Source organism: Brassica napus, chromosome A9, assembly GCF_020379485.1.
Source record: "Brassica napus cultivar Da-Ae chromosome A9, Da-Ae, whole genome shotgun sequence".
Lineage (NCBI taxonomy): Eukaryota > Viridiplantae > Streptophyta > Magnoliopsida > Brassicales > Brassicaceae > Brassica > Brassica napus.
Window position 1 is genome coordinate 16,619,889 of NC_063442.1, and position 26,412 is coordinate 16,646,300.

A 26,412-nucleotide genomic window follows, 5' to 3' on the forward strand; every position below is an offset into this window, starting at 1 on the left:
TGGTTTGTGAATTACTTTAAAATCCTTTTTCTTTCAAACAAAAAGGGTTTTTCAAATTATTATGTCCAGTATTCAAATCTACATATTAAAAAAAATATAAATAGATTCAAATCGGTAATTTCTCTTGTTCGTGATTGTAATTATTTTGTGCACATTTTTATAAATTAGGACAAAACCAAATAAATCCCCATGCATGAAGTACGTTTAAAAAAAAGCATGAAGTAAGCTACCTAACCAATTTTATAAAAATCCAAATATATACTCTTTTAAGTTTTATGTTTCTTTATCCAATTCCTTTCAAATATCAGTTTTTTTTTTCAAATCCTTCCAAAAGGGTAGCTATTTGTGTATTTATTAAATAATAAAACTTGTTCAACGTGGACTTTAATTTAGTTTAGTCTATACATTAGGGGATCAAAATATGCAAAAATTCTGTCTTTCAAATATATGTGTTTCAATACGCTTAGATTTTAAATAAAACCTTATTAGGCATATTTTACAAAACCAGTTTCTTTATTGTTGTTGTAATGTAAAGGCCTTTTTTAATCATATAACTAACCGTAAACACAAACATATATGAGAATAATCTTAACATTTTAACCCAAAAATAACTTTATAATAAGTCCAATAAGATACGTGCTTTTCCATTACCATCAATAGTCTAAGATATGGTTAAGGGGGTAGCTACTAGCTAATTAGTTGATAATTATTATATTTCCTTTAAACTATAGTTTAAAATGTATTCATGCGTCATGCCTACATATATAAATAGAAGATGTAACCAACATCATGTCTTATGCAACTTCTGTCATTTCCAAAGTAACCAAGTCCAAGTACAATTAAGAACATGACGGGAGAGTTTGAGATGGCCGGAACTTGGTGGAGCTCGCCAATAAACACCGCCACCTCCGTATTCACCGGCTACTCGCTGCCACGTCCCACTGAGAGTAGCCTCGACATCACAGATTTCGGGTGGCAAAACTTCGACAACAAAACTAACGATCACAATGATGATTTTATGAACATGTAAGTCCACATGTATACGTATCGATGTTAATTTACATATTGCTATTGGACTTTCTTTGATCCTTTTTTCTTGTTTGAAGGCATAACAGTTTCTTCGAAGGATTATTCGATCCTAATGAGCAATTACTGTCAGATTCTTGGCCTAAAACTACAATTTCCGCGAAATCAGAGCTACTCGAAAGCTTTCCATTCTTAGATAACATATTACTGATTGATTCAGAAGCTCATGATCAGATCAAAGATCATAAGTCTTTGGAGCAAACTACACAAGACTGCATGAATCTTACTTCAAAGGCACGTAACTATATACTAATAGGAATCAAAACCTACGTAATATTTTTTGACTAATATTAGAGTTGTCAATTAACAAAAAAAATAATCTTTCAGAGGAGTGAAAGGACTGAAGAGTTAAAAGAGAACAACGATGAAAACTCACCACGATTATTAAAAAGGGCAAGAATGGATACATTATCTCCATTGCCAAGCTTCAAAGTTCGTAAAGAAAAACTTGGTGATCGAGTCACTGCGCTTCAGCAATTGGTTTCACCATTTGGCAAGGTAATTAAATTATATGAATTTATTTGATTTTGACATATTATGTCTTTCTAAACTCAAAAGATTTTAACATTTTACCAAAAAGAAAAAACTCAAAAGATTGTGTATATGTACAGACAGATACGGCTTCGGTTCTCAACGAAGCTGTTGAGTACATCAAGTTTCTTCAAGAACAAGTCACCGTAAGTTTCAGATTCTTGATTTTCATTTGCTGTCATAATAAAATAAATAAATTGTTTATTAAAATATTGCATGAATTTAATAGGTGTTGAGTAATCCAGACCAGAACACCAGAGGATCTGTTCAACAACAGCAGGTACTTTAAACTGTTTACAACTTAACAACTCTTTCTTTGTCATTTTGCTTGTGATATCAAGAATCTTTTCAAGAACTAATCATTATACCAACTAATGATTTTTCATTGATTAATTAATAGTGTTCAGACAAGAAATCTATCAACAGTTCTCAAGAAGAAGAAGAATGTAGTTCAAGAAGACACCTAGACCTAGCGAGCCGTGGCCTATGTCTGATGCCGATCTCAGCTTCATATCCAGTGGCTGCAGCCGCGGCTTCTGCTGCAGAGATGAACACATCTGACTTCTGGAATCTTACATTCGCGATGAACTTGTAAATTAGACAGATACATAAACAAAAATTAAAGCTCTCTTTGGGATATATCTTGTAAAGTTTAATGTTTCTTTTATGCAGTGTAAATGTCCTGTAATACTGCAAGGCCTATATTGTTTGTATGCATTTTACAGATACTTTTAGTTTATACTTTTTCCAAATGAATACAAAAGCGTAAGTATTTTAAGCAAAGTAGTTATAACTGAACGTTAACGCTAGAAGTCTATTTTGCGTTTGACTTTTTTCCACATCTCTATAACTAAGCTGAACATGTTTTAATTTCAATAGAGTGAATTTCTTTCAATTCTTTTCTTTCTCTCTTTCAATGCAAATGATGTGAACGCATAAATTGCGTTGAAAACATTCAGTTCCAACCGTTTCGCTTGCGGTTGTTAGATACTGAGCGACGACCTGCAAATTAATGTTGTATGTTTTGCGCGATTCCAGTTAGAAAATGGGTTTTTAGTAATTAAACCCCTCAACTAAAGATGAATCGTAAAAAAAACCTTCAACTAAAAATCCTGTGAAATAAACCCTCAACTTTAGTTCCGTTAACATATATTACCCTCCGTCTAAAAAACCGTTACGGAGGGTGACATATGTTAACGGTTTATAAGTTGAGGGTTTATAATGTTGAAAACTTAGTTGAGGGTTTTTTTTACGATTCAAAAATAGTTGAGGGGTTTTATCACTAAAAGTCATTAAAGGGTTTTTAAGTTATTTATTATCCATTTATACATTGTTTTAGATTGATTTGTAAGCCTTTAAAACTAATTTATATTTTTAATATATTAATCTATTATAAAATTAATTTATACATCTTAAATTAATAATTTTCAACACGATTTACAACTTATTATAACTTCAAAATATTAAATTATTTGATATTTGGCAATAGTGATATAAAAAAAATTGTGTGTTTATATCGTCATTTTCAAATATCAAATAATTGAAAGTTTCTAAGTTATATTAAGTCTTAAGTAGTGTTGAGGATAATTCATCTATGAAGTCAATCTTTCTATTTGGAGTATGACGTACTTTTTCTTATTTTCATTATTTTCGTCATCAGGCTTATACTTTCCTATTTTCCTATATTGTTCTTGATTTATTGTATTACTTTATGTTTCAAATATATTATTGATCAAGAAAATAAAAATATAATGTAGTTATTCAGAAATCAATGAGAATAAAAATAATCATGCATTATTTGGGAGGGGGAGAAATATGAATCGGATGACAGAAATCATGAAAATAGGAAAAAGTGCGTCATACTCTAAATAGAAAGATTGACTTCATGGATGAATTATCTCGACACTACTTAAGACTTAATATAACTTAGAAACTATAAATTATTTCATATTTGACAATGACGATATAAACACACAAATTTTTTTATATCACTATTGCCAAATATCAAATAATTTAATATTTCAAAGTTATAATAAGTTGTAAGTAGTTTTAAAAATTATTAATTTAAGATGTATAAATTAATATACAAATATATTAATGTATTAAAATTTATAAATTAGTTTTAAAGGCTTATAAATCTTAAAACAATGTATAAATGATAATAAATAATTTAATAATATTTAATGACTTTAGTGATAAAACCCCTCAACTAAAGATGAATCGTAAAAAAAACCCTCAACTAAAAATCCAGTGAAATAAACCCTCAACTTATAAACCGTTAACATTTGTTACCCTCCGTCACGGTTTTTTAGACGGAGGGTAACATATGTTAACGGAACTAAAGTTGAGGGTTTATTTCACTGGATTTTTAGTTGAGAATTTTTTTTACGATTCATCTTTAGTTGAGGGGTTTAATTACTAAAAACCCTTAGAAAATCAAAAGTTATTATAAAGGAGAGGATCTGGTTTATTTATGAAGAAATGCTTAAACATGTTCGTTGATACAACAACTCTTAATTAATAAACGATAACTAGTTAGAGAGAAACCCTCTTAAATTAACCAAAACTAAAAGGGAGAAACCCATGACTAAAGATGCTCTAACACACCTGCTTATCTATTTTTCTTCCTCCACTATACGCAACAATATAAATCATGCTCTCACAAAATAATAATAAAACAATAATAACAATTATGTTATTACATATGCGAGAAAATAGTGTAAAAACGAATGAATAGACAAAAAAGTATACAATTCATAGATTTGACGTGGTTCACTAGATCAGCTATAAAAAGAATTTTTTTGGAGGTTGAAATTATATTTTCGGACATTAGGAGAAGAAAAACACAATATATAAATAAAAATATCAAAATTTGAAAATCTTAACACTAACGGACACAAGGGTCAAAGTACAATTAAAGTGACTAAACTGAAAACCACATTGCATATAAAACAAATTCTATACTATTTATAGCAGTGTCATAAAAGATTTATAAAAGCATATCAACAATGATAATAAAGAGAGTTTATTGTGAAGAAACATGTGCTTGTTTTTTTTTTTTGAACAAATAAACATGTGCTTGTTTAGTGCTAAATGTAGAGAGAAAGAACATTGTGTATGTATATGACGTTTGTTCTTCAACTATTTTTGTTCACTTTGTGCAGTTGTGCTACTGTTTAATTTGAAATAGTACATAAAAACGTGAAAAGAACAAGACGACAAAGAGATGATTCTGATCTCTATCTCCGCCTCCTTGGTAATAAAAGATGCTTCACATCTTGGATCTTACTTGCTGAACAAGTTCCCTTCTCAAGATTTTACCAGCAGCAGATTTTGGGACGGTGCTAATGAAGCTCACTCTCCTTAATCTTTTGTAAGGAGCAACCTAATGAAAACAAACAAAAATGGTTAAGAGCAAACACATGGATACAAATTGATTCTAAAGACTTGAGTCTTAACCTGTTTGGCTATGAACTTTTGAATATCTTCCTCTGTTATTGAGCTATTTGGTGACCGTACAACAAATGCTATTGGAACTTCACCTGCCTCTTCATCAGGTAACCTGCAACGTATATACACACATGTTAATAAATGTTTTCGAGCAAAAGATTATTGAGATGTGAATAAATGACTCACGGGATAACGACAGCATCTAGTATCTCAGGATGAGATACAAGTAGACCTTCTAGTTCAGCTGGAGCAACCTGGAAGCCTTTGTATTTGATAAGCTCTTTGAGTCTATCAACAACGAAAAGGTTACCATCTTCGTTGAAGTAACCAAGATCTCCTGTATGTACCCAACCTTTTCTATCTATTGTTTCTTTAGTAGCCTGAGGGTTATTGAAGTAACCTGAATAGTAGAAAACTTGGTTCACAAGATTTTCAAGCAAAAGAATTGTGTTCTAAAAATCGGTTTAGGCGTGCCAAGGCACTCACTTAGGCACTAATCCCCTATAAAATGCTTAATTACCGCCTTGAAAACACTAACCTTTCATCATGTTAGGGCCTCGAACCCATATCTCCCCTTGTTGGTTAGGAGGTTGAGGCTTTCCAGATTCCACACTCACTATCTGAGCTTCAATACCTGGAGCAAGCATTCCAGCTGAACCAGAGTTCCTTTTCCCGAGCCTCGGGTCCTCCACAGAGACTATCCCACACGTTTCAGTCATTCCATAGCCCTGAAGAAACCACAAAACACCTCTTATGCATCACTCAAACAATCATCCATGACAAGGGATTCAAGAACTATGCTAACTAGGCCTGGCGGTTATTAACCGAACCAACCTGCCGAACCAAACCAAATTAACTAAAATCTAAACCGAACTTAACCAATTTTTTTTGAAAATTTTAACCAATTTAAACCAAACCAAAAACTGAATCAAAAATTTTCGGTTCCATACGGCGAGTTTTTGGCCAAAGTGAACTAACCGAACCTCCATGCCTAATGCTAACTTCTAAGTGTATTAGAAACACAGAGAGCTAGTTTATTTTACCTGCATGAGGACAACATTATGAATGTTTTTCCCGCACTCCTCCATCAAATCCTTCCCGAGAGGAGCAGCTCCCGATCCAATGTACTTAAGCGAAGAAAGATCATACTTTTTCACAACACTCTGCTTAGCAAGAGCAAGAAACACAGGAGGAACAACCCAAAGCTGAGTGACTCTATACTTCTCGATATTCTTAAGAAGCAACTCAAGCTCGAACCTCGCCATAGAGACCAAAGCGTTCCCTCTCTGAAGCTGCGAGTAAGCAATCACCGCAAGACCAAACACGTGGAACATGGGAAGAAAACACAAGAACACGCCGTGGTACTCTCCCATAAGATCCTGATCCATCGTCACCATCAGAGACGCCGCAATTAAGTTCCCGTGAGTCAGCTCAACGCCTTTGCTTATCCCCGTGGTCCCCGACGAATACAAGAGTGCAGCTGTGTCGGTTTGCTTGATCTCAACGACGGGGAGATCTGAAACTTGGTCGGAGAGCTCCATCACGTTCTTGAAAGAGAGGATCTTTGAGTTTGGTTGAAGACTCTCGTTAGATGATCCGAGGAGAACCACGGGGAGGTTAAAGTCCTTGACTTTATCGAAGAGCTGCTCGACGGAGATGATGAGCTTCGGGTTCGAGTCCTTGATCTGCTTGGAGACCTCGTTGGTGGTGTAGAGAGGATTCGCAGTGGTGAAAACGGCGCCGATGGCGGAGACGGCGAGGAAGCAGAGAGGGAACTGGTACGAGTTCGGGGCGAAGATTAGAACGACGTCGTTTTGGCGGATGCCCAGGCGGAGGAACCCGCGGGCGAGTCTAGCGACGGAGGATTTGAGGTCGGAGAAGGATAAGGAGACGCCGGAGTCGGAGTCGATGATGGCGGGTTTGGAAGGGTAAGAGGAGGAGGAGTTGCGGAAGAGGAAAGAGACTAAGGAGGTGTTGGGGTCTTTGGGGAGGAGGAGGGGAGGACGGAGTGATCGGTATATGCCGTCTCTGCCGTACCCGGATTTCTCCATTTCTTGTTCAGATCTAAGAGAGAGAGAGGATAAGGTGAGTCTGTGATTGATGAAAGAGGATGATGATGATGATGATGATGTTTGGAAGATTATAACAAAACAAAAAGTCAATATGATTCTGACTCGTCCACGTAAGCGCCGAATTGGTCAAAATGTTGTTTAAGTAGTTTATGTCCTAAACTGGCAACTAGTTCATGTTTAAGCCAACCACGTTACACTATATTTTTCTTTTGGGATAAACTTTTGTACTGGGGCTGAGACTAGTGAGAGTTAGGCTCCGAATGGTGACTTGCAGGTTGAGCGGTATGGGACAAGCGTTTTAATTGCAGTGTGGTTTTAACAGTTATAAAAATGTATAAATATATGGTATATATAGAGATTTTTGTTATTGTTAATTGCAGGACGGAACGGGAAATTGGTTACCATTCGAAACCTTTTTTTTTGGTTGTCTAATATAGGGTAAAATGGATATTGTAAAACATTAAATAGTTTGAGTCGTTTTTTATACCACAATTTTTTGGTTAACTTCTAATATTTTGATAATTTTAGTAGATTCTTAATGGAGTTTTCAAGTAGTTATTTTTTGAATATTTTTGGATAAATTTTTGAAATCTCCAATGGTTTTGGATATCAGATAAAATTCAGTCTTAACAAAATCAGAAATGACCGAACGATACCTGACTCAAAAATTAAAGAACATAGTGGAATAAAATTTGCCAATGTTATCTTGGAAACTTTTACAAAATCTGATTTGAACATGAACGGATATCCGAATACACATTCTAGCCTACGATTATACACCTTTTCTCATGGCTAACTTTAAAATTTTTAATGTATCAAAGGTTTTCTTGGTATTATTAAATATTAACAGATAAAAGTTGACAATGAAATAACTGGAATAAGTGATATGAACAAAGAAAAAAAAAAGTGTATGCATTGAGTCTTGTATTATTATTTCACTTTCTGTGAGTTGTGTGTTTATTTTGAAACAGTAGAGAAAAAAGGAAGACAACACAGAAATTCTGATGTGTTCTTCGGTAATAGAAGATTCTTCTTCTTCACATCTTGGATCTAACTTGCTGAACAAGTTCTCTTCTCAAGAGTTTACCAGCATCAGTTGAGTCTACCTGTTTGGCTATGAACTTTTGAATATCTTCCTCTGTTATCAAGCTCTTCGGTGACCGGGCAACAAATGCAATTGGAACTTCACCAGCGTACACATCAGGGAACCTTCAGCGTTAACATATACATATATAAACATGTTTGGGACAGTGAAAAAACTTGGTGTTGAATAGTGAATTCAGTGACTCACGGGATAACAATTGCGTCTAGTAATTCAGGATGGGATACAAGAAGACCTTCTAGCTCAGCTGGTGCAACCTAGATACATACCAAACCATTCGTTAATGATTCCACAAGTGAGAAAATTAAAAAAGAGAGCGTTAGGAGATGAAAGTGAAACCTGGAAGCCGTTGCATTTTATAAGTTCTTTGATTCGTTCAACGATAAAAAGGTTAATTACCATCCTCGTTAATGTATCCAAGATCTCCGGTATGTACCCAACCATTTCGATCTATAGTTTCTTTAGTCGCCTCAGGGTTATTGAGATAACCTGCCCCTAATTTCGTTTACATGATTTTCTAATGCAAGGATAAATATAGTTATGAAATGTTTTCACACCTTAAGTTTCAAAATAATAAATGTTTTCACACCGTTCATCATGATAGGGCCTCGAACCCATATCTCGCCTTGTTGATTCGGAGGTTGAGGTTGTCCAGATTTGACACTGACCACCTGAGCTTCGATACCTGAAGCAAGCGTCCCAGCTGAACCAGAGTTTCTTTTCCCGCGTCTTGGGTCTTCATATAGACTATTCCACACGTTTCAGTCATTGCGTAGTCTATATGAAGACCCAAAACATCTCTTTGTCAATAATTCAAATAATCATCCCAGAGAAATTCACAATGTTATAATAAAATAATAAAATAAAACTTATGAATGCTGTATCAATTTTTTTTTTAAACAAATCCTGAGCTGAATCCGAATGGACATCCTAATCTACAGTTATACCTTTTATCATGGGCTAACTTTAAGAAATTTAACATCAAAGTGGTTTTATTAATAAACAAGAGTCGACAATGAAATAACTGGAAATAAGTGATATGGAAAAGACAAAATGTATGCATTGAGTCTTGGATTATTATTTCACTTTTTAGTGAGTTGTGTGTTTAATTTGAAATAGTAGAGAAAAGGGGAAGACAAGGCAGCGATTCTGATATGTGTTCTTCGGTAACAGAAGATTCTTCTTCACATCTTGGATCGTACTTGCTCCCGAAGTTCTCTTCTCAAGAGTTTACCAGCAAGAGATTTTGGAACACTGCTAACGAAGCTCACTCTTCGTAGTCTTTTATAAGGAGCAACCTTAATGCAAGCAAACAAAGAGAGTTGATTTTTAGCTTTGGAGAAGAAAGAAACAAACACATGGATACAAAATTGATTTCTAAAGACTTGAGTCTTAAGTTATTAAACCTGTTTGGCTATGAACTTTTGAATATCTTCCTCTGTTATCGAGGTATTCGGTGACCGTACAACAAATGCAATTGGAACTTCGCCAGCATACACATCAGGGAACCTTCAACGTTAACATATACATATATAAACATGTTTAGTAAACTGAACAAACTTGGTATTGAACTGTAATCAATGACTCACGGGATAACGATAGCGTCTAGTAATTCAGGATGTGATACAAGAAGACCTTCTAGCTCAGCTGGTGCAACCTAGATATATATACATATCAAACCATTCGTTAAAAATTCATAAGTGAGAAGAAATCTTAGAAGAGAGGGTTGGGAAATGAAAGTAAAACCTGGAAGCCGTTGCATTTGATAAGTTCTTTGAGTCGTTCAACAATGAAGAGGTTACCATCCTCGTTGAAGTATCCAAGATCTCCGGTATGTACCCAACCATTCTCATCTATAGTTTCTTTAGTAGCCTCAGGGTTGTTGAGATAACCTGAAACGTAATTTGGCTTTACATGATTTTCAAATGTACGGATATATATATATATATATATATATATATATATATATATATATATATATATATATATATATATATATGTGTGTGTGTGCGTATGTATGAAATGTTTTCAAACCTTTCATCATGTTAGGGCCTCGAACCCATATCTCGCCTTGTTGATTTGGAGGTTGAGGCTTTCCAGATTCTACACTGACCACCTGAGCTTCAATACCTGAAGCAAGCATCCCAGCTGAACCAGAGTTCCTTTTTCCGCGTCTAGGGTCTTCCATAGAGACTATTCCACACGTTTCAGTCATTGCGTAACCCTAAAGTAATCACAAAACATTTCTTTGTCAATAATTCAAATAATCATCCCAGAGAAATTCACTATGTTATCTTCAGTTATACATTTTGGCTTGGTTCTCTACGTGCAAAACATCATTGGGTTAGCTAAACATCTAACCTTAGTCTATTTGAAACTCAGAACTTATATGAAAGTGTTATTAGATTCAAGACATGAAAATCTCAATGCATCAGTAAAAAAAAGATTAAGAAAACCCGATCAAGTAGAAAATATAGAATTTCTAAATGAAAATAGATTGCCGGGTCTCGACAAGTACAAATAAGAATCTTACAGGCTGAGATTTATTCATTCACACAATCAATAAACAACCCTACAATGGATATTTTCAATCAATTTTTGGTATCTAGTCTTTTTTTTTTTGCTTTCTTCGAATTTATTTCGCAGATTTTCTCAACAGAAATTTGCGGATTTTCTCAACAGAGAGAGAGTAAGTTTTTTTACCTGCATAAGCACAACATTAGGGATGTTTCTTGCACACTCCTCCATCGAATCTTTCCCAAGAGGAGCAGCACCTGATCCAATGTACTTAAGCGAAGAAAGATCATACTTCTTCACAACACTTTGCTTGGCGAGAGCAAGGAACACAGGAGGAACAACCCAAAGCTGAGTGACTCTATACTTCTCAATGTTCTTAAGAAGCCTCTCGAGATCAAATTTCGCCATTGAGACCACAGCATTCCCTCTCTGAAGCTGTGCATAAGTAACCACACTCAACCCAAACACATGGAACATGGGAAGAAAACACAAGAACACGCCGTGGTACTCCCCCATAAGATCTTGGTCCATCGTCACCATCAGAGCCGTTGCTATGAAGTTCCCATGAGTCAGTTCCACGCCTTTGCTCATTCCCGTAGTTCCAGAGGAGTACAACAGTGCAGCTGTGTCGGATTGCTTGACGACCACGCAAGGGAGATCCGAAACTGGCTCGGACAGATCCATCACGTTGTTCAAAGTGAGGATCTTGGAACTCGAGTCAAGATCACTCTGTCCGAGTAGGACAATGGGGAGATCAAAAGTGTTGACCTTGTCGAGCAGTTCTTGAACGGAGATGATGATCTTCGGGTTACAGTCCTTGACCTGCTTCGAAACCTCGTTGACAGTGTAAGAAGGATTCACGGTGGTGAAAACGCCGCCGATGGCTGTTACGGCGAGGAAACAGAGAGGGAACTGGTGAGAGTTTGGTGCGAAGATCATCACGACGTCGTTTTTGCGGATGCCTAGACGGAGAAACCCGTGTGCGAGTCTAGAGACGGCGGACTTGAGCTGAGAGAAGGACAAGGAGTCGCCGGTGTCGGAGTCAACGAGAGCTGGCTTTGAAGGGCAAGAAGAGGTGTTAGCGAACAGGAAAGAGACTAACGATGTGTTGGGATCTTCGGGAAGGACGAGGGTAGGACGAAGTGAGCGGTAAATGCCGTCTCTGCCATAGCCGGAGTTCTCCATTTTTTTTTCAGATCGAAGAGGAATGAGGAAGATTAGATGGAAAGTCTTTCCTTTATATTGTGATTTCTCGACGTAGAAGTCGAACGTCTAACATGTTTTTTTTTTGAGAAACGAATGTCTAACATGTTACGTTAGTATTTTTAATATTTGTTTTAGAATCAGTCATAATCATTTTCTCATGATTGATAGCTTTAGTCTTTCTTTTATTTCTTCATTTGTCAACGGTTATTAAATTCTTAGTAAAATGAATATCTCGAGTACCCACCAGTATTTTTTAATAACTGGGAGGTGATCCGGGGTTTTTACCCGACTAAACTCTCCAAATCGGGCGCAACATTTGGTGATACCGAGAAATGGTGTAAACCTGCTTTCCCAACGAAAATTAAACTAAAAGCATAACAGAACCGACTCCAAATAATAGTAAAACACTAGAATGCACCTCCATTGGTATAATGGAGATAGTTGGGTGATCTTTTTGCTTCTTCTCTTCTTTTTGCAGATTGTATATACTGCTAACATGTACGTAATTATCATGAAAGTTTGACTTTAACATGGTTAGAATTGTGCATAGTGAAAGAATAGCAGATCGTGGGGTGTTAAATAAATGGATCAAACAAAATAAACAAAGTTTGTGGAAAAGGCCCTTCCAAGATAAACGACGTTTACGTTGAGAAATCATAATATACTAGTTTACAAAAAAAAAAAAATCAAAATATAAAGAAAAGACTTTTCCGGTTGTCCAAAAAAAGAAAAGAAAAAGACTTTTCCTCTCTAGTATTTGTTTCGTAATCAGTCATAATAATGTTATTCTCACGACTGATGAATGATAGTCTTTCTTTTATTTCTTTATTTGTCAACCATTACTAATTTTCATATGTTAACTAGAAATATGTAAAAAAGACCATTTCATATTTCATGACCAATGAAATGCATACGGTTGGGTTGAGCTTCTAATTTTTCTCTTCATTTTGCATAATACACCCATCTATACTATTAAAGCAGGATCATATTGTCATAATTACCTTAGTCTGCCCCTTTTTTTACTAACATTGCATGTTTCATTAAAGGCAATTAAGTAATATTAATAACACATCTATATTGGATCATTATTTTTGGATCCAGCCTACATCAAATCTCTCTTGGGCCATTTGAGCCTATTAAAAAATCAGATTCATTTCTCACTTTTTATTTTCCTTTGGGCCATTGAGTCTAAGTTCAAATAATTTTTTTCAACTATTCTTAATTATTTTTTTTTTATTTTCTTAATATAATTTAAGCATTCATAAAAATAATTGAATTTTTTTATTGAAAAGTATAAATCTTTACTAAATATATATAATTTTTTAATTAAAATAGTAACCACATAATAAAATTAATTTATCAGAGTTATACTAACTTAATTCATTAAAATAATAAAGTTTAATTTTTTTAAACATAAATAGTCATTTAAAATGAAATACGATAAATAAAGATAATTTTTTTAAGTCTTTTATAAAATAAAACACAAATATATGATAATGTGATATTTATTAAATATTTGTCAATTGAAAAAAAAAGCAGAAATAAACCCGCGCTTTCCTATTGTCATAATTACCTTAGCCTGCCCTTTTCTTTACTAACATTGCATGTTTCATTAAGGGCAATTAAGTAATATTAATAACACATCTATATTGGGTCATTATTTTTGGACCCAGCCCACATCAAATCTCTCTTGGGCCATTTGAGCCTATTAAAAAATCAGATTCATTTATCACTTTTTATTTTCCTTTGGGCCATTGAGTCTAAGTTCAAATAATTTTTTTCAACTATTCTTAATTATTATTTTTTTTATTTTCTTAATATAATTTAAACATTCATAAAAATAATTGACTTTTTTTATTGAAAAGTATAAATCTTTACTAAAAGTATATAATTTTTTAATTAAAATATTAACCACATAATAAAATTAATTTATCAGAGTTATACTAACTTAATTCATTAAAAAATAAAGTTTAATTTTTTTAAACATAACTAGTCATTTAAAATGAAATACGATAAATAAAGATAAAATTTTTAAGTCTTTTATAAAATAAAACACAAATATATGATAATGTGATATTTATTAAAGATTTGTCAATTAAAAAAAAAAAGCAAAAATAAATCCGCGATTTGAAAGCGCGGGTCAAAATCTAGTATATAATTATTATGTAAGTATGACTTTAACATGGTTAAGATTTGTATAGTAAAATGATATCAGACTGTGCCGTGTTCAATAAATGGATCAAACAAAATAAACACAATTAGTCCCCAAAAAAAAAGCGGAATAGAGATCGAATGAGAATAGTTTTTTAATTTAATGCGATGGAAGACAGAATAATTATCAAAATTTTGACTAATTGATTTATTATGCTAACAGAGTGGTATTAATGAAAGTGTTGAGAAGCTTTTCTTTATTTAAACTCAAGTAACTTAGATGTTATGCGATCCAAGACAATCAAATTAGTTGAAATTGGTAGTGTTTCACCTTAATGATCTCTCATCATGATATTTTTTATTAGATAGCAGCTATTTCAACTCTTTCTGCGGATTCAGTGTAGCCTTCAGCCACCATGCTCCATTAAGATTTTGGATCAGTTCACTTTAATGATAATGATGTTTGTGAGTTTTTGTGTCACTCATATTTTCTTTTCTAGGATCAGTTTGTTCGGATACCAAAAATGAAAGTTAGCTCCTACATTCACGATTTGCACCAGAATGATGTGAACTCAAAATGCCTAAACAAACTAAAACCTGTTACGACTCTAACAAACTTAACATAATATTACTTAACACATTACAGTTAGAGAAGAAAACATTGAAATCTACAATTGTGTGAATGATCATGAAATGTAGGGCATGCTGTTGAATCTGAGCTGACCCGTCTCGCCTTATTGATTGTGAGCTGCATTTTTACTTTGGTTAAATCCTTGAAAATCTTTTTTCCATCTCCTCCGAAGAGAGAAATTTAAAGGATTTTAAGGGTTAAGAGAATTAAAATCAGTGAATTACTTAAAGTAAAAATTTCAACATGAAAATATTAGCATTTAAAAGAGTTTGATAATGTAATTAAAATTTGACGGTGGAAAAGAAAGAAGGGATTTTTGCAAAATTGACCTATAACTTAAAGTCAAACACAAAACTAACCTCCTTTTTTTTGAAAATTGGTTTTGCCCTATTCACCCCCACAAGTTCATATAATTTACGAAAATGCCATCAACTTTTTTTTTTTATTTTTTTTTTCGAAAATGACATTTTTACTCTCTCACCCTCATCATCTTCAAGTAATTACAAGATTGCCATTGTCATCAATACCACAACCACCATGAACAACCAATTTGAAGCTCTTAATGCTCCTAAAATCGATTTACCCTTCTTCTTTTTCCATTCTTGTGAACTAAACACAACATATCTCTCACTTTCTCTCCACAATGAGCTAAAAAAACTCAAGATTTTGATTCTAAAATTTTTATGGTTCATAGAGTCATAGAAGCTAACGATTATGGGTGGGTGACTTCTGTTTGTGATTCTGTGTGCTTGGAGAAGCCTTATGTATGCTAAGGAACTTATCTCACTAATTTAAGGTATGACATCGAGTTTTTTTCCAGATCTGTTCGTCAGACGACTTACTTGGGAAGTCGTCTGGCTGTAGACGACTTACCTTTCAGTCGTCTGGCTGTAGACGACTTACCTGGAAGTCGTCTGGTCAACGCAGAGGTTATTTTTGCAATTGACTTTGAAATCTGTAACCTGAGACGACTGAAAGTTAAGTCGTCTACTATTGTTTGGTTTCAAAAAAAATTCCAAAGAACCTAGACGACTTACATTTCAGTCGTCATAGGTTAGTTTTGTATTTGACTGGATAATTTCAGAAGTTTGACTTCCCCAGACGACTTACATTTCAGTCGTCTGGCGAAAATTAAAATAATAATATTTTTTTAAAGTAAACGACTTACAATTAAGTAGTCATAGGTTAGTTTTGCAATTGAAAAAAAAAACTTCAAGATTTAATTATATACAGACGACTTATAATTCAGTCGTCCACGAGACGACTGAAATGTAAGTCGTCCAGGATTTACGAGGTTTGACCAGAATCTCAGAAAAAATCCTGGACGACTTACAATTAAGTCGTCTGGTGGACGACTGAATTATAAGTCGTCTGTGTATAATTAAATCTTGAAGTTTTTTTTTTCAATTGCAAAACTAACCTATGACGACTTAACTGTAAGTCGTCTACTTTTAAAAAAATATTATTATTTTAATTTTCACTAGACGACTGAAATGTAAGTCGTCCAAAAAGTCAAACTTCTAAAATAATCCACTCAAATGCAAAACTAACCTCTGACGACTGAAATGTAAGTCGTCTAGCTTTTTTGGAGTTTTTTTTTTAACCAAACAATAGTAGACGACTTAACTTTCAGTCGTCCGAAATAACAGATTTCAAAGTCAATTGCAAAAAAAACCTCTGCGTTGACCAGACGACATATAGTTTAGTCGTCTAGACAACTTAGATTGAAGTCGTCCGCGTCTTCTCCACTAGTTTTTAAGTCTTCTACGTTAGTTTTTGAATAACTTGTATTTTTAAGAGTGATAAGTAACTTCAAGATATGTAAAACTCATATTTACAAAATATGTTCTCTCCCTTAGTTTTACTAAATTTGACTAAGTTTTTCAATGCAAACTTATAAAAAATATGATATGCTTTGACTAGTTACTATTGTTTGTTTCCATCTCTTACCAACATTCTTGTTTATTAAGATGAGAAAAAGGCCATTGGAGTTTATTATTGCATATGAGAGATCCAAAGATAAGAAAAATGCTACTGAAGTCTATTATTTCATTGATTTGTAAATGTGTAAACACATTGTTAGCACATTTAATACATCTTGGAAAACATTATTACTGATTTTACAAAAAATTCACAACTAAAAGAGTATACATGCAATTCATAAAACAGATCACAAACAAAACTATTATAGATCATTCATCTACAAAGACAAGCTTGGATTCCACTTGAGTAGACAAGACCAGACAACTTTTAAGAAGTCCAGACGACTTCCAGGAAGTTCAGACGACTTCCAGGAAGTTCAGACGACTTTGCCAGAAGACTTTTAGGAAGTTCAGACGACTTCCAGACGACTTTACAGGAAGTCCAGACGAATTTTAGGAAGTCCAGACGACTTCCAGACGACTTCCAGATGACTTCCAGACGACTAACAAGTAAGTCGTCCCAGAAGTTTTCCAGATCTGAAAAACCTGCATATTAAATCCAGATCTGAAAAACCTGCATATTCAAAAACGTTCAAATGGCTTAAAAACAGAAAAAATGAGTGGAAGATTAGATAAATCTACCTTTACAGAACACACAAAAATACATATCTAAAAATAATAGATCTACCTTTAAATTAGTGGAAGATGAGTACCAAATAATTAAAAACCTGCAAAAAAAAAATAGATTAGTAACAAAGACATGAGACAAAATTGAAAAATTCATATAAAGTTTGGTGTTTTCAAGTCAAAGAGATTAGAGTGGGTTTGGAGAGTTTTAGTTTGGGAAAAAAGTAAGAACTTTATACAACAAGAAGTTACCAAATGAAGAAAAATCAGACATAAGAACTTACCAAAACGCTCAGAAAAATCCAGACGACTTCCTGGAAGTCCAGACGACTTCCTGGAAGTCCAGACGACTTCCTGGAAGTCCAGACGACTTCCTGGAAGTCCAGACGACTTCCTGGAAGTCCAGACGACTTCCTGAAAGTCCAGACGACTTCCAGGAAGTCCAGACGACTTCCTGGAAGTCCAGACGACTTTGTCAGAAGACTTCCAAGAAGTCCAGACGACTTCCAGACGACTTACAGGTAAGTCGTCCCAGAAGTCTTCCAGATCTGAAAAACCTGCACATCAAATCCAGATCTGAAAAACCTGCATATTCAAAAACGTTCAAATGACTTAAAAATAGAAAAAATGAGTGGAAGATTAGATAAATCTACATTTATAGAACACACAAAAATACATATCTAAAATTAATAGATCTACCTCTAAATTAGTGGAAGATGAGTACCATTTGATTAAAAACCTGCAAAAGAGATAGATTAGTAAGAAATACATGAGACAAAACTGAAAAATTCATATAAAGTTTGGTGTTTTCAAGTCAAAGAGATTAGAGAGAGGTTGGAGAGTTTTAGAATGATGAACATTACATTTTTGTTGCAGCCATTTGAGAGGAGGAGAGAGAATGTGTAAATTTTTCTTTATATAGGGAGACAAAAAATCCAATTAGATTAAATATTTTTGACTCAGACGACTTCCTGGACGACTTACATTTCAGTCGTCTGGTGAAGAAATTAAAACAGACGACTTACATGTAAATCGTCCAGAAGAGTTTAATATTTTTAGCGGGAAATTAAATATTTTTAGCGGGAAACTAAAATAGAAGACTTTCCAGACGACTTACAAGTAAGTCGTCTGGACGACTGAAATATACGTCGTCCAGGTAAATTATTCAACAGACGACTGAAATATAAGTCATCCACACCCTAAACATAACCCCTAAACTTAATTATCTAATTAAACACTTCATAAAACCAAATCAAACTTGAAAAGTGTTTACTATACACAGAAATAAACACATATAGGTGAAAACTAATTTTTGAAAAAAACATTTTAGTTTTCCAAAATCTAACCCTAACAATACATACAATACTACAACATATGTTTGCCAAACTCCTAAACCAAAGTATTTCATGATTCACTATTTCCACTCATATATCTTCAAAACAAATCAATTTTATCATATCTTAATTTATATCAGTTAAAACTGTTTATAATTACTTGATTTTTATTTTTTACGCATCAAAATATTTTTTTACAAGATTTATAAATTATTTTTAAAATAAACTGGTACCAGACGACTTACACTTCAGTCGTCCAGACGACTTCCAACATCTCAGACGACTTCCAACATCTCAGACGACTCAGACGATTTACTGGGGCTATATTCGTAAAAATGGCTTCTGTTTTTTTTGTTTGGTCACAAGGGGCTGAGCTGTAATTTTACTAGGCTTTTAGGTTAGTTTTGCATTTGATTCAAGTTTGGGTATAGGTTTGGAATTAAAATCAAGTTGTGGGTTAGTTTTGGCAAAAATCCCAAGAAAGAACTCTATAAATAAGATGACAAGTAGCATGAGAGTCTTTCACTATTTTTTGGAGTTCGTCAAATGAGATATTTTTGTGAAAGTGTTTGTGAACTGAGGCTCTTTAGATTAATTTGAAAATTAAGAATTGTTTTGTCAATATTTCTTTGGTGTATTCAATCATTCTGTAATTTATTTTCTAAATAACATTTTTTATTTTTAAAAATATGATTAAAAAACTTTTTTTAGAGATTTCTAATTTAATTTATTTAGTTATGTAAATTAGATAAATTTCTAAAATATTAAATTAGAATATTTTTTTTTTATAACTCTTGTGTGATCCCAAAAACTTTCTAGACCGAAATACTAATCATCAAAAACCCCATACAAATCCGGGTTTTCTTTCTACTTAAGCAGTGTATGGGTGATCAAGAGCAATCAAAACTATGGCGGAAGCTACAGCTGGAATCCTTTACTACTAGGCTAATATCACTTGGTTTATAAATACCAGACGAAGGGTATGAATGGTGACCAGGGAACGGCGAAGAATAATGTATTTCCTAACGTTCCTAAAAAAAATCACCATTCACAAGGAATAATAATTTTCTCTGATTCCCTTTCATTTCTTTTTTTTTGTAGAGAATTAAAAAACAAAATTATTCATTGTTAAAATTGATAAGGAACAACCATTCCTTTTCATTCCTGCTATTTTATTCCCGAATATTTTTTTTTATGCGTTCATTTTGTTTTCTAAATGGTCACCGATCAGATCCGAATATTATCTTAAATTGCAGGTAAAACTTATGGCTTTTCTAAAGCGTGGGTTTCTCCATCTCAAAAAGCTAATAACTAATTGAAAGAGTAAAAACGGTAACTTGTGTAGCAAATCACAGATGTACTTTCATTATTTATAAATAACACTGTTGATAGTGGGGTTCATTGTTCATCGTAGCTTGTGATACAAAATTGACATAAACAAAAATATTTAAATAAAATAGAAAAATGTATTACACAGTTCACGCAGACACGCCTCCAACGACGAAGATGACTTTCACATTTCTCTTAAACCAGCTAAGAAGCCTGACCCGGACCCGGACCCGGACCCGTATCTGTTTTGGTTCTGTACTGTTCTTCTACACCAGGAACAACCATACCTGGGTGATGATAGTACATCTGCACCGGACCGGGTGTTTTCATACCATAATAAGCCGTCCGGTTAACTCCATCAGTTGCCGTCATAACCGGCGTACCCGTTTCACCATATGCTTGACCCAGACCAGGACCAGGAATCTGATGAGGTTGGTGATGGTATACCATCGGTACATGCTGGTATTGTGGAAGATACTGACCCTGCATTAGAACCGGTTGAACCAAATGATTACCCGGTTGAACCATATGATTACCCTGTTGAACCATATAAACCGGTGACTGGTAATGAAACTGTGGGCCAGGGGCGGCGTATTGCCATTGCGAGTTAACCGGAATATTACTCTGTTGAATTACTTGCTCCGGTTGAGGATCGGCTTTTGGAGTCAAAACCGTTTCAGGACTTTCCGGTTTAACTTTAACCGGTGGAAGTTCCGGTGTAGATGACGTGATCACAGGAGCCGAAGAGGTTGAACCATACGGCGAAGGAACATCACGACGAGGCGAACCAGGATCCGAAAGCGTCGAGACTTCTCGTCGGATCTTAGCTCTCGGATCACGATCGTGCGGCGGAGCAGTCTCGTCGAAATGATCCAACCCGAAGAGGTAATCAGGAACTTCGGAGACGATCGAGGATACTTCAGACCTGACGCGCTCGAAACCTTTGGCGGAACCACCGTTCGATGCGGCGGAGGAGCCGTGATTGAGAGCGTCGAGGAACCATTGCTCTCGATTGACGGAGCTATCGAGGAGAGAGCTGATGCTGCTTGCTCGACTATCGTTCTCGTCTTCTTCTCCGGCGATGGTTTTGGCGAAGAGGAAGAGACGGAGACGAGAGGAGCGTGGGTTTTGGTTCAGTGCGACGCGGTCGTATTCTTCCATCATGTTCTCTACATCCTCGTCCGTTGATACGGAGATCAACGCGTCAAGATCCTCGTTTGGTAGCTGGTACTTCACGCTCATGTTGCCTTTACCTAAAATTTTAAACCGAAAAACTCAAAATCCTTAACCGGTTTCGAAAATCAATCTGAACCGGTTCCGATTTAATCGCGAACGAACCATTTGCTTACCGGAGAGTTTAGCAAGTTTAGTGAGGAGAGAGGTGAAAGTAGTGTGACGATGAACGGCGACCATACGATTGTCACCCCCGACGTAACAGAGCTGGTTATCCGGCGGACGAGGCAAGATCCTTCCTCCAAAAGTGCACATGAACCGTACACGTGGCTGGTTATCGTACTCCGATCTCGGCGATGACGCCATTGAGTCGTTGTCCATCTCCGGCGGAAGGACCGAAGCCATTTTTCTGCTCTCTCTTTGTTCTCTTTGTCGCCGGGGATTTTGTTAGTTTTGAGACTTTATTTTGGATTCGTACAATTATTAAAAGGTGATTGGTCGGGAATAATATAGGTTAGAGAGACGGGACCGTCATGGACCGCATAATCACAGCACGACTATTTCGGATGGTTAAGATCAATGTTACCATCTTTTATATAGATACCGGATCTGGTTCGAGATCCAAACTAATTTCCATGATCGGTAAGAATTATATATTCTTGTCATTCAAAACATCTATAAGAATCCAAACTAATTTCCATGATCGGTAAAAATTCAAAGATTTTTTTTTTTTAATTTTAAGTTAAGAAACTAAGAAGATCCATGATCCGATAGTCACCTCGGGGGAACTGAATTAACATAAACCATAGCAGATGGCGAAATCCTAGCATCTTGTGCCAGCTCGTCCGCCAGAGTATTTTGCGCCTTTAAAATATGTTGGATAGTAAAGTTGGGAAAAAATTCCTTACATTGCAGAAACTCTTCCATATGTATAGTGAACGCCGGCCATTCTATCGGTGTAGACATCATCTTCACCAATTGAAAACAGTCGAATGCAAACACCACTTCTGAAATTTATAGGATCTTCATGCACTCCATCGTCCATATCAAAACTTCACTTTCAACATGTAAAGGGATAGACTCATGCGAATAGACATTGCACCCATCATCGTATCAGTGGATCCATTTTTTTCTATAGACTCATCCTTGTCCCGTATAAGGATCATGTTTCTTCCATGCTCCATCAATATAACACTTGTCGGCACCATGTAGAAGAGCTTTCTCTACAATATATAGAGGTTCATGATAAAATCATATATTCTTATCATTAAGATTTTGAGAATCCCAAATTAGAAAAATGTATATTAAAGTCTGATTGGTTGCATCTGTAGGATTTTATGTTGTAGCTGTAAAATTTTAGTTGTGAATTTTTCAAATAAAGCATGATTAGTTAACGTTGGTGATGATTGGTTGGACTGTAGCAAGTCACTTTAGCTTTAATTTTTATTTACAGTCATAAAAACCACAAATCATGCTTTATATTAGTTGTTAAAGCTACAACTAAAAAATTAAAGCTACAGCCAAAAAAAAAAAAAAACTAGCTATAAAAGTCTTATTTTCTAAAGCCTCATCATTTTGGCTCTAGGAAATTTTAAACCTACATCTCTTAAAGCTAAATCAAAAAATCTTACACACTAAATTCTAAAGTAATTTTTTTTACAGTTACAGCTCAACCAATCACCCCCATTATACATTTATATTAAAATTAAACTTATTATTAATATTAAAATTAATACTAAAAATACTAATATTTGAAAATTAAAATAAAATTTAGAAGTTAATTAGTTATTGTAGAAATTACAAAATGATTATGATGTAAATTAATATATGTAATTTTTATTTATATATGCATGTGAAACTTTTTTATTTATATACCATATATATGTATACCTATTTTTAATAGTATTTGTAACATATACACATTTTTAATAGTATTTGTAACATTTTGTGGATTATATATGTAAGAAATATATTATGAAGTTTATAATAAGGCGTACATATTTTATAGAAAGGAGAAAAAAAAACATTTTCCAAAGCAGTTGAAAAAATGTTCAAGAAAATTAGCTTTCCACAGCCAGAAAATAAAAGAAACAATAGACATGATTGTGAGATTTAAAAAATTAACCAAAGCTTGATTGTTTTTAATTAGTGATGTGGAGATAATTAAAGATGTCAACAGTAATCACATCTTTCTCCAATCAACCTCTTAATATTTTGATGGTTGACAAAAAAATCGTGTTGGAAGTGTGTGTTGGACCCAATTTCGGTTAATATGTAAATGGGCCACGATCAACTAAATGGGCCGCGAAGAGTTAAAGTCCGCAGCAAGCACTCGAGCTCCAAAAGGAGACTTCGAAGATCCAGAGATCGCGGAACGATTGCTGAGATCGCGGAGCAGTTGCGAATATCACGAGAGCAGCATGCTATAAGAGGAGGTGGATGCATAAGGAAGAGGACACGTTAAAAACCCTAGGGAGAGGTACACCCACACTTCGACCTTGTTTTCATCGACCATTAGATCTTTTCCTTGAACGATCTGATTGTAACATTCGATCTGGTTTTACTCATTGTATTCAATCTCATTCATCAATAAAAGTCTATTTTTGCCTACCGGAAACTGATTATACCGTTGTGTTCTAAAGATATTGTTGCCTACATCATTTATCTTCTCCTGATTAAACTTCCGATTAATACCAAATTCGTAGTGTAGATTTTAGGATCTGCAGTGTGCATTATATATTGTGAAGCTTTGAAAATATAGATTTTTTTTTGGTGAATGAACAATTAGCATAGAACAACAGTTTTGGTGTGAAGTGTGTCATAAGGATTAAACAAATCTTCTAAAAATTGTTTGATTTTTATTTTTTCTTTTGCTTATATATATATTTAATTAAAAGAGTTTAGTAAGATGAAAAAAATTAAATATTAAAAAAAAACTAGAAAATAGGATAGATAACAAGAAATAAAATTGTAACGAGTGTGTAAAGAACATTAAGCGACACTACTTTTCTTTTTCAAGTATCTTAGCCAATCGTTGACAATCAGATTACAAAAGTGTGAGTGTTTGTCGTGTTTCATTGGGTCTGGGCTGGAGCTGGGCTGATTTAGTTAAGCTCATTAGCTGAAGGCGTCGTTGACTCGAGCAGAAGCAGACTGGACTTGAGCTGGACCATTTTTGGCATCTGAAAAGAAGACGGACCCATGAGCGATACGGCGCAGTATCGATTAATGAAAATATTTATATCTTCATCTCCCTCGCGAAACAGGGGATGATCATTACATTTTGTTATGCTAACAGAATAGAGAGAGAATCAAGAGCGAAAGAGAGTCTTATCTCGGCGAAGATCGCGACGGAGACGGCGGAGAGATGATCGTAATTGAGCCACTTGAGAATCTGATTTCTGGTGGTGTATTTCAGAGGTAGTCTCTATACGATCTACTTGGTGTGATCCTTGATTGATTGTAGTAGAGGTACCAAGACTGTGTATTGATTCTGATGATCTAGTGAGCAGTTGAGAGCACTGATCTGTTCCCGGACAGTAGGAAACGAAGTCGGGGTGAACAAAACTTTGTGTTGATTACGTTTTTTTGTTTTCGTATAATCTGCAAACAAACAAGAGCAAGCCAAGATCAATATCAAACAATCTCATCGAATTAAATCATGAATAAACACTAACAAGTGGTATCAGAGCACAAGGTTATTGTGCAGGAGCTTATTGCGAGTGATCATGATCTAAGGCGCTAAAGATCCTATGTGTTTTGTGGATCTGTGTGTTGGATCGAGCTCGGATCTTGATGGAGTCGGTTACGAGGTTTGAGATGGAGAACTTGGATGGTAAAGGAGACTTTGGGATGTGAAAATTCAAAATGCTGATGCAACTTGAATTGCATGGACTAGGAAAAGTACTGCAAGGTGAATCTGGTGAAGTATCATTGGTGAAAGATGATGATGATTTGAAGCTGCGAGCTAAGGAAGATCCAGATCCTAAAGCTAAAGAGAAAGACACTAGAGCAAGGAATCTGATATGCTCAAGTCTTACTAATATCATGCTGAAGAAAGTAACGAAGAAACATACTGCAATGGAAGTCTAGAAAGCATTAGATTCTGATAATCAAACAAAGACATTGCCAAACAGAATCTATCTAAAGCAAAGCTTCGCGAGTTTCAAAATGTCTGAGCAGAAAACGATTGAAGAGAACTTGGATGTTTTTCTAAAGCTAGTTGATGATTTGGTGAGTCTTAACATCATGGTGTCTGATGAAGACCAAGCTATTCAAGTGATATCTAGTTTATCACCTTAGTATGATTATCTGGTACACACGTTGAAGTATGGAAACGGTAAAGAGACCTTGACTCTAAAAGAAGTTACTACGTCTGCTTACTTTAAGGAAGCTGAGTTAAAATAGAAGGGACCTACAGGAAAATCAAGGTCGGGAGCTGAAGGACTTGTTGTTTCTAGAGGAAGAAATTATAAGCGTCAAAATTGTAACTAGAGAAGAGGCAGAAGTAAGAGCAGAGACAACATATTCAAGAAGAACTCTAGATCACAGACAGCAGCCAAACCAAGAGACTTGTTCTGTGGAAGAAAAGGTCATTTCAAAAGGGATTGTCCCGAGAGAAAGGAAGGAAACAAACAGCAAACAGCCAATGTTGTTGAGAACAAGGAACTTCTTAATAGCAAGCGTACATGATACACGTGATCAATGAGTTCTTGATTTTGGTTGTAGCTTTCACATAACACCAGATAAAGAAGTTCTATTTGACTTTAAAGGAGTTGATGTAGGAAAGGTGTTAATGGGAAACAATACCTACAATGAAGTGAAGGGAATTGGGAAGCTAAGGATTATGAATCGAGACAGAACAGAAGTGATCTTGGCTGGCGTTTGCTACATGCCATCAATGGGCAGAAATCTAATCTCCTTTGGACAATTGGAGAAGAGTGGGTGTAGTTATGAAGGATCTGGATTCAATGTTACATTCTTTAAAGAAGGAAAGTGTGTGATCCCAGGAACTTATACAGAAGGTTTGTATTTCTTAAAGGGAAGTGTTCAGAAAGGAGTTGTTGCTGTTGCTAAACCAGAAGTATACAACAAAAAGATGACATTCAAGATTGGGACACATGGGACTTAAGTGCATGGATGAGTTAGTCAAAGGATACCATCTTGATGGTAAAGAAGTTCACACACTTGAATTTTGTGAGGATTGTGTTCTCGAAACAGCACAGAAACAAAATTTTCAAGAAGGAAAACACACTTCCAAATAGGCTTTAGAGTACATTCA

At 34.9% G+C, this 26,412-nt stretch overlaps 4 protein-coding genes and 1 pseudogene across 8 annotated transcripts; 1 reads left to right on the forward strand and 4 right to left on the reverse strand.

Annotated features, from left to right (window-relative positions):
• Nucleotides 1-661: 661 nt before the first annotated feature.
• LOC106363009 (transcription factor bHLH114-like) lies at nt 662-2,326 on the forward strand. Of its 2 annotated transcripts, XM_048740758.1 has the most exons (5): nt 682-1,026; nt 1,107-1,584; nt 1,698-1,763; nt 1,847-1,897; nt 2,018-2,326. In XM_048740758.1, the coding sequence occupies exons 2-5, from the start codon at nt 1,486-1,488 to the stop codon at nt 2,210-2,212; spliced, it is 411 nt and encodes a 136-aa protein (XP_048596715.1). In that variant the 5' UTR covers nt 682-1,026; nt 1,107-1,485; the 3' UTR covers nt 2,213-2,326. The 2 variants fall into 2 exon arrangements, with proteins under 2 accessions (XP_048596714.1, XP_048596715.1); XM_048740757.1 differs by lacking the exons at nt 1,698-1,763; nt 1,847-1,897; nt 2,018-2,326 and having other exon boundaries at nt 662-1,026; nt 1,107-1,546.
• Nucleotides 2,327-4,713: 2,387 nt separating this feature from the next.
• On the reverse strand, nt 4,714-7,191 carry LOC106366854 (4-coumarate--CoA ligase-like 7). Of its 4 annotated transcripts, none has more exons than XM_048740759.1 (5): nt 6,111-7,191; nt 5,606-5,804; nt 5,254-5,482; nt 5,077-5,179; nt 4,714-5,002 (listed from the first exon to the last, which is right to left on the reverse strand). In XM_048740759.1, exons 1-5 carry the CDS (start codon nt 7,116-7,118, stop codon nt 4,889-4,891), a joined length of 1,653 nt encoding a protein of 550 aa, XP_048596716.1. In that variant the 5' UTR covers nt 7,119-7,191; the 3' UTR covers nt 4,714-4,888. The 4 variants fall into 4 exon arrangements, with proteins under 4 accessions (XP_048596716.1, XP_048596717.1, XP_048596718.1 ...); XM_048740760.1 differs by having other exon boundaries at nt 5,606-5,795; nt 6,111-7,190; XM_048740761.1 differs by having other exon boundaries at nt 5,254-5,467; nt 6,111-7,190.
• A 985-nt stretch (nt 7,192-8,176) lies between these two features.
• LOC125578090 lies at nt 8,177-9,010 on the reverse strand (annotated as a pseudogene).
• Nucleotides 9,011-9,233: 223 nt separating this feature from the next.
• On the reverse strand, nt 9,234-12,992 carry LOC106364455 (4-coumarate--CoA ligase-like 7). The gene is made up of 6 exons (XM_048740763.1): nt 10,945-12,992; nt 10,276-10,465; nt 9,988-10,133; nt 9,831-9,898; nt 9,648-9,750; nt 9,234-9,539 (listed from the first exon to the last, which is right to left on the reverse strand). The coding sequence occupies exons 1-6, from the start codon at nt 11,941-11,943 to the stop codon at nt 9,426-9,428; spliced, it is 1,620 nt and encodes a 539-aa protein (XP_048596720.1). The 5' UTR covers nt 11,944-12,992; the 3' UTR covers nt 9,234-9,425.
• A 6,974-nt stretch (nt 12,993-19,966) lies between these two features.
• On the reverse strand, nt 19,967-21,612 carry LOC106366855. Its single transcript, XM_013806524.3, has 2 exons — nt 21,308-21,612; nt 19,967-21,211 (listed from the first exon to the last, which is right to left on the reverse strand). The coding sequence occupies exons 1-2, from the start codon at nt 21,534-21,536 to the stop codon at nt 20,163-20,165; spliced, it is 1,278 nt and encodes a 425-aa protein (XP_013661978.2). The 5' UTR covers nt 21,537-21,612; the 3' UTR covers nt 19,967-20,162.
• Nucleotides 21,613-26,412: the final 4,800 nt, after the last annotated feature.

Coding starts and splice junctions, on each gene's coding strand:
- LOC106364455 (XM_048740763.1), bottom strand. CDS start 11,943: ATGGAGAACTCCGGCTATGGCAGAGACGGCATTTACCGCTCACTTCGT. Junction 10,466..10,944: donor CTAATGTTGTGCTTATGCAG/GTAAAAAAACTT, acceptor TGATTACTTTAG/GGTTACGCAATGACTGAAAC. Junction 10,134..10,275: donor AGGCCCTAACATGATGAAAG/GTTTGAAAACAT, acceptor ATTACGTTTCAG/GTTATCTCAACAACCCTGAG.
- LOC106366855 (XM_013806524.3), bottom strand. CDS start 21,536: ATGGCTTCGGTCCTTCCGCCGGAGATGGACAACGACTCAATGGCGTCA. Junction 21,212..21,307: donor TAAACTTGCTAAACTCTCCG/GTAAGCAAATGG, acceptor TTAAAATTTTAG/GTAAAGGCAACATGAGCGTG.
- LOC106366854 (XM_048740759.1), bottom strand. CDS start 7,118: ATGGAGAAATCCGGGTACGGCAGAGACGGCATATACCGATCACTCCGT. Junction 5,805..6,110: donor ATAATGTTGTCCTCATGCAG/GTAAAATAAACT, acceptor GGTGTTTTGTGG/TTTCTTCAGGGCTATGGAAT. Junction 5,483..5,605: donor AGGCCCTAACATGATGAAAG/GTTAGTGTTTTC, acceptor TTGTGAACCAAG/TTTTCTACTATTCAGGTTAC.
- LOC106363009 (XM_048740757.1), top strand. CDS start 848: ATGACGGGAGAGTTTGAGATGGCCGGAACTTGGTGGAGCTCGCCAATA. Junction 1,027..1,106: donor AATGATGATTTTATGAACAT/GTAAGTCCACAT, acceptor TCTTGTTTGAAG/GCATAACAGTTTCTTCGAAG.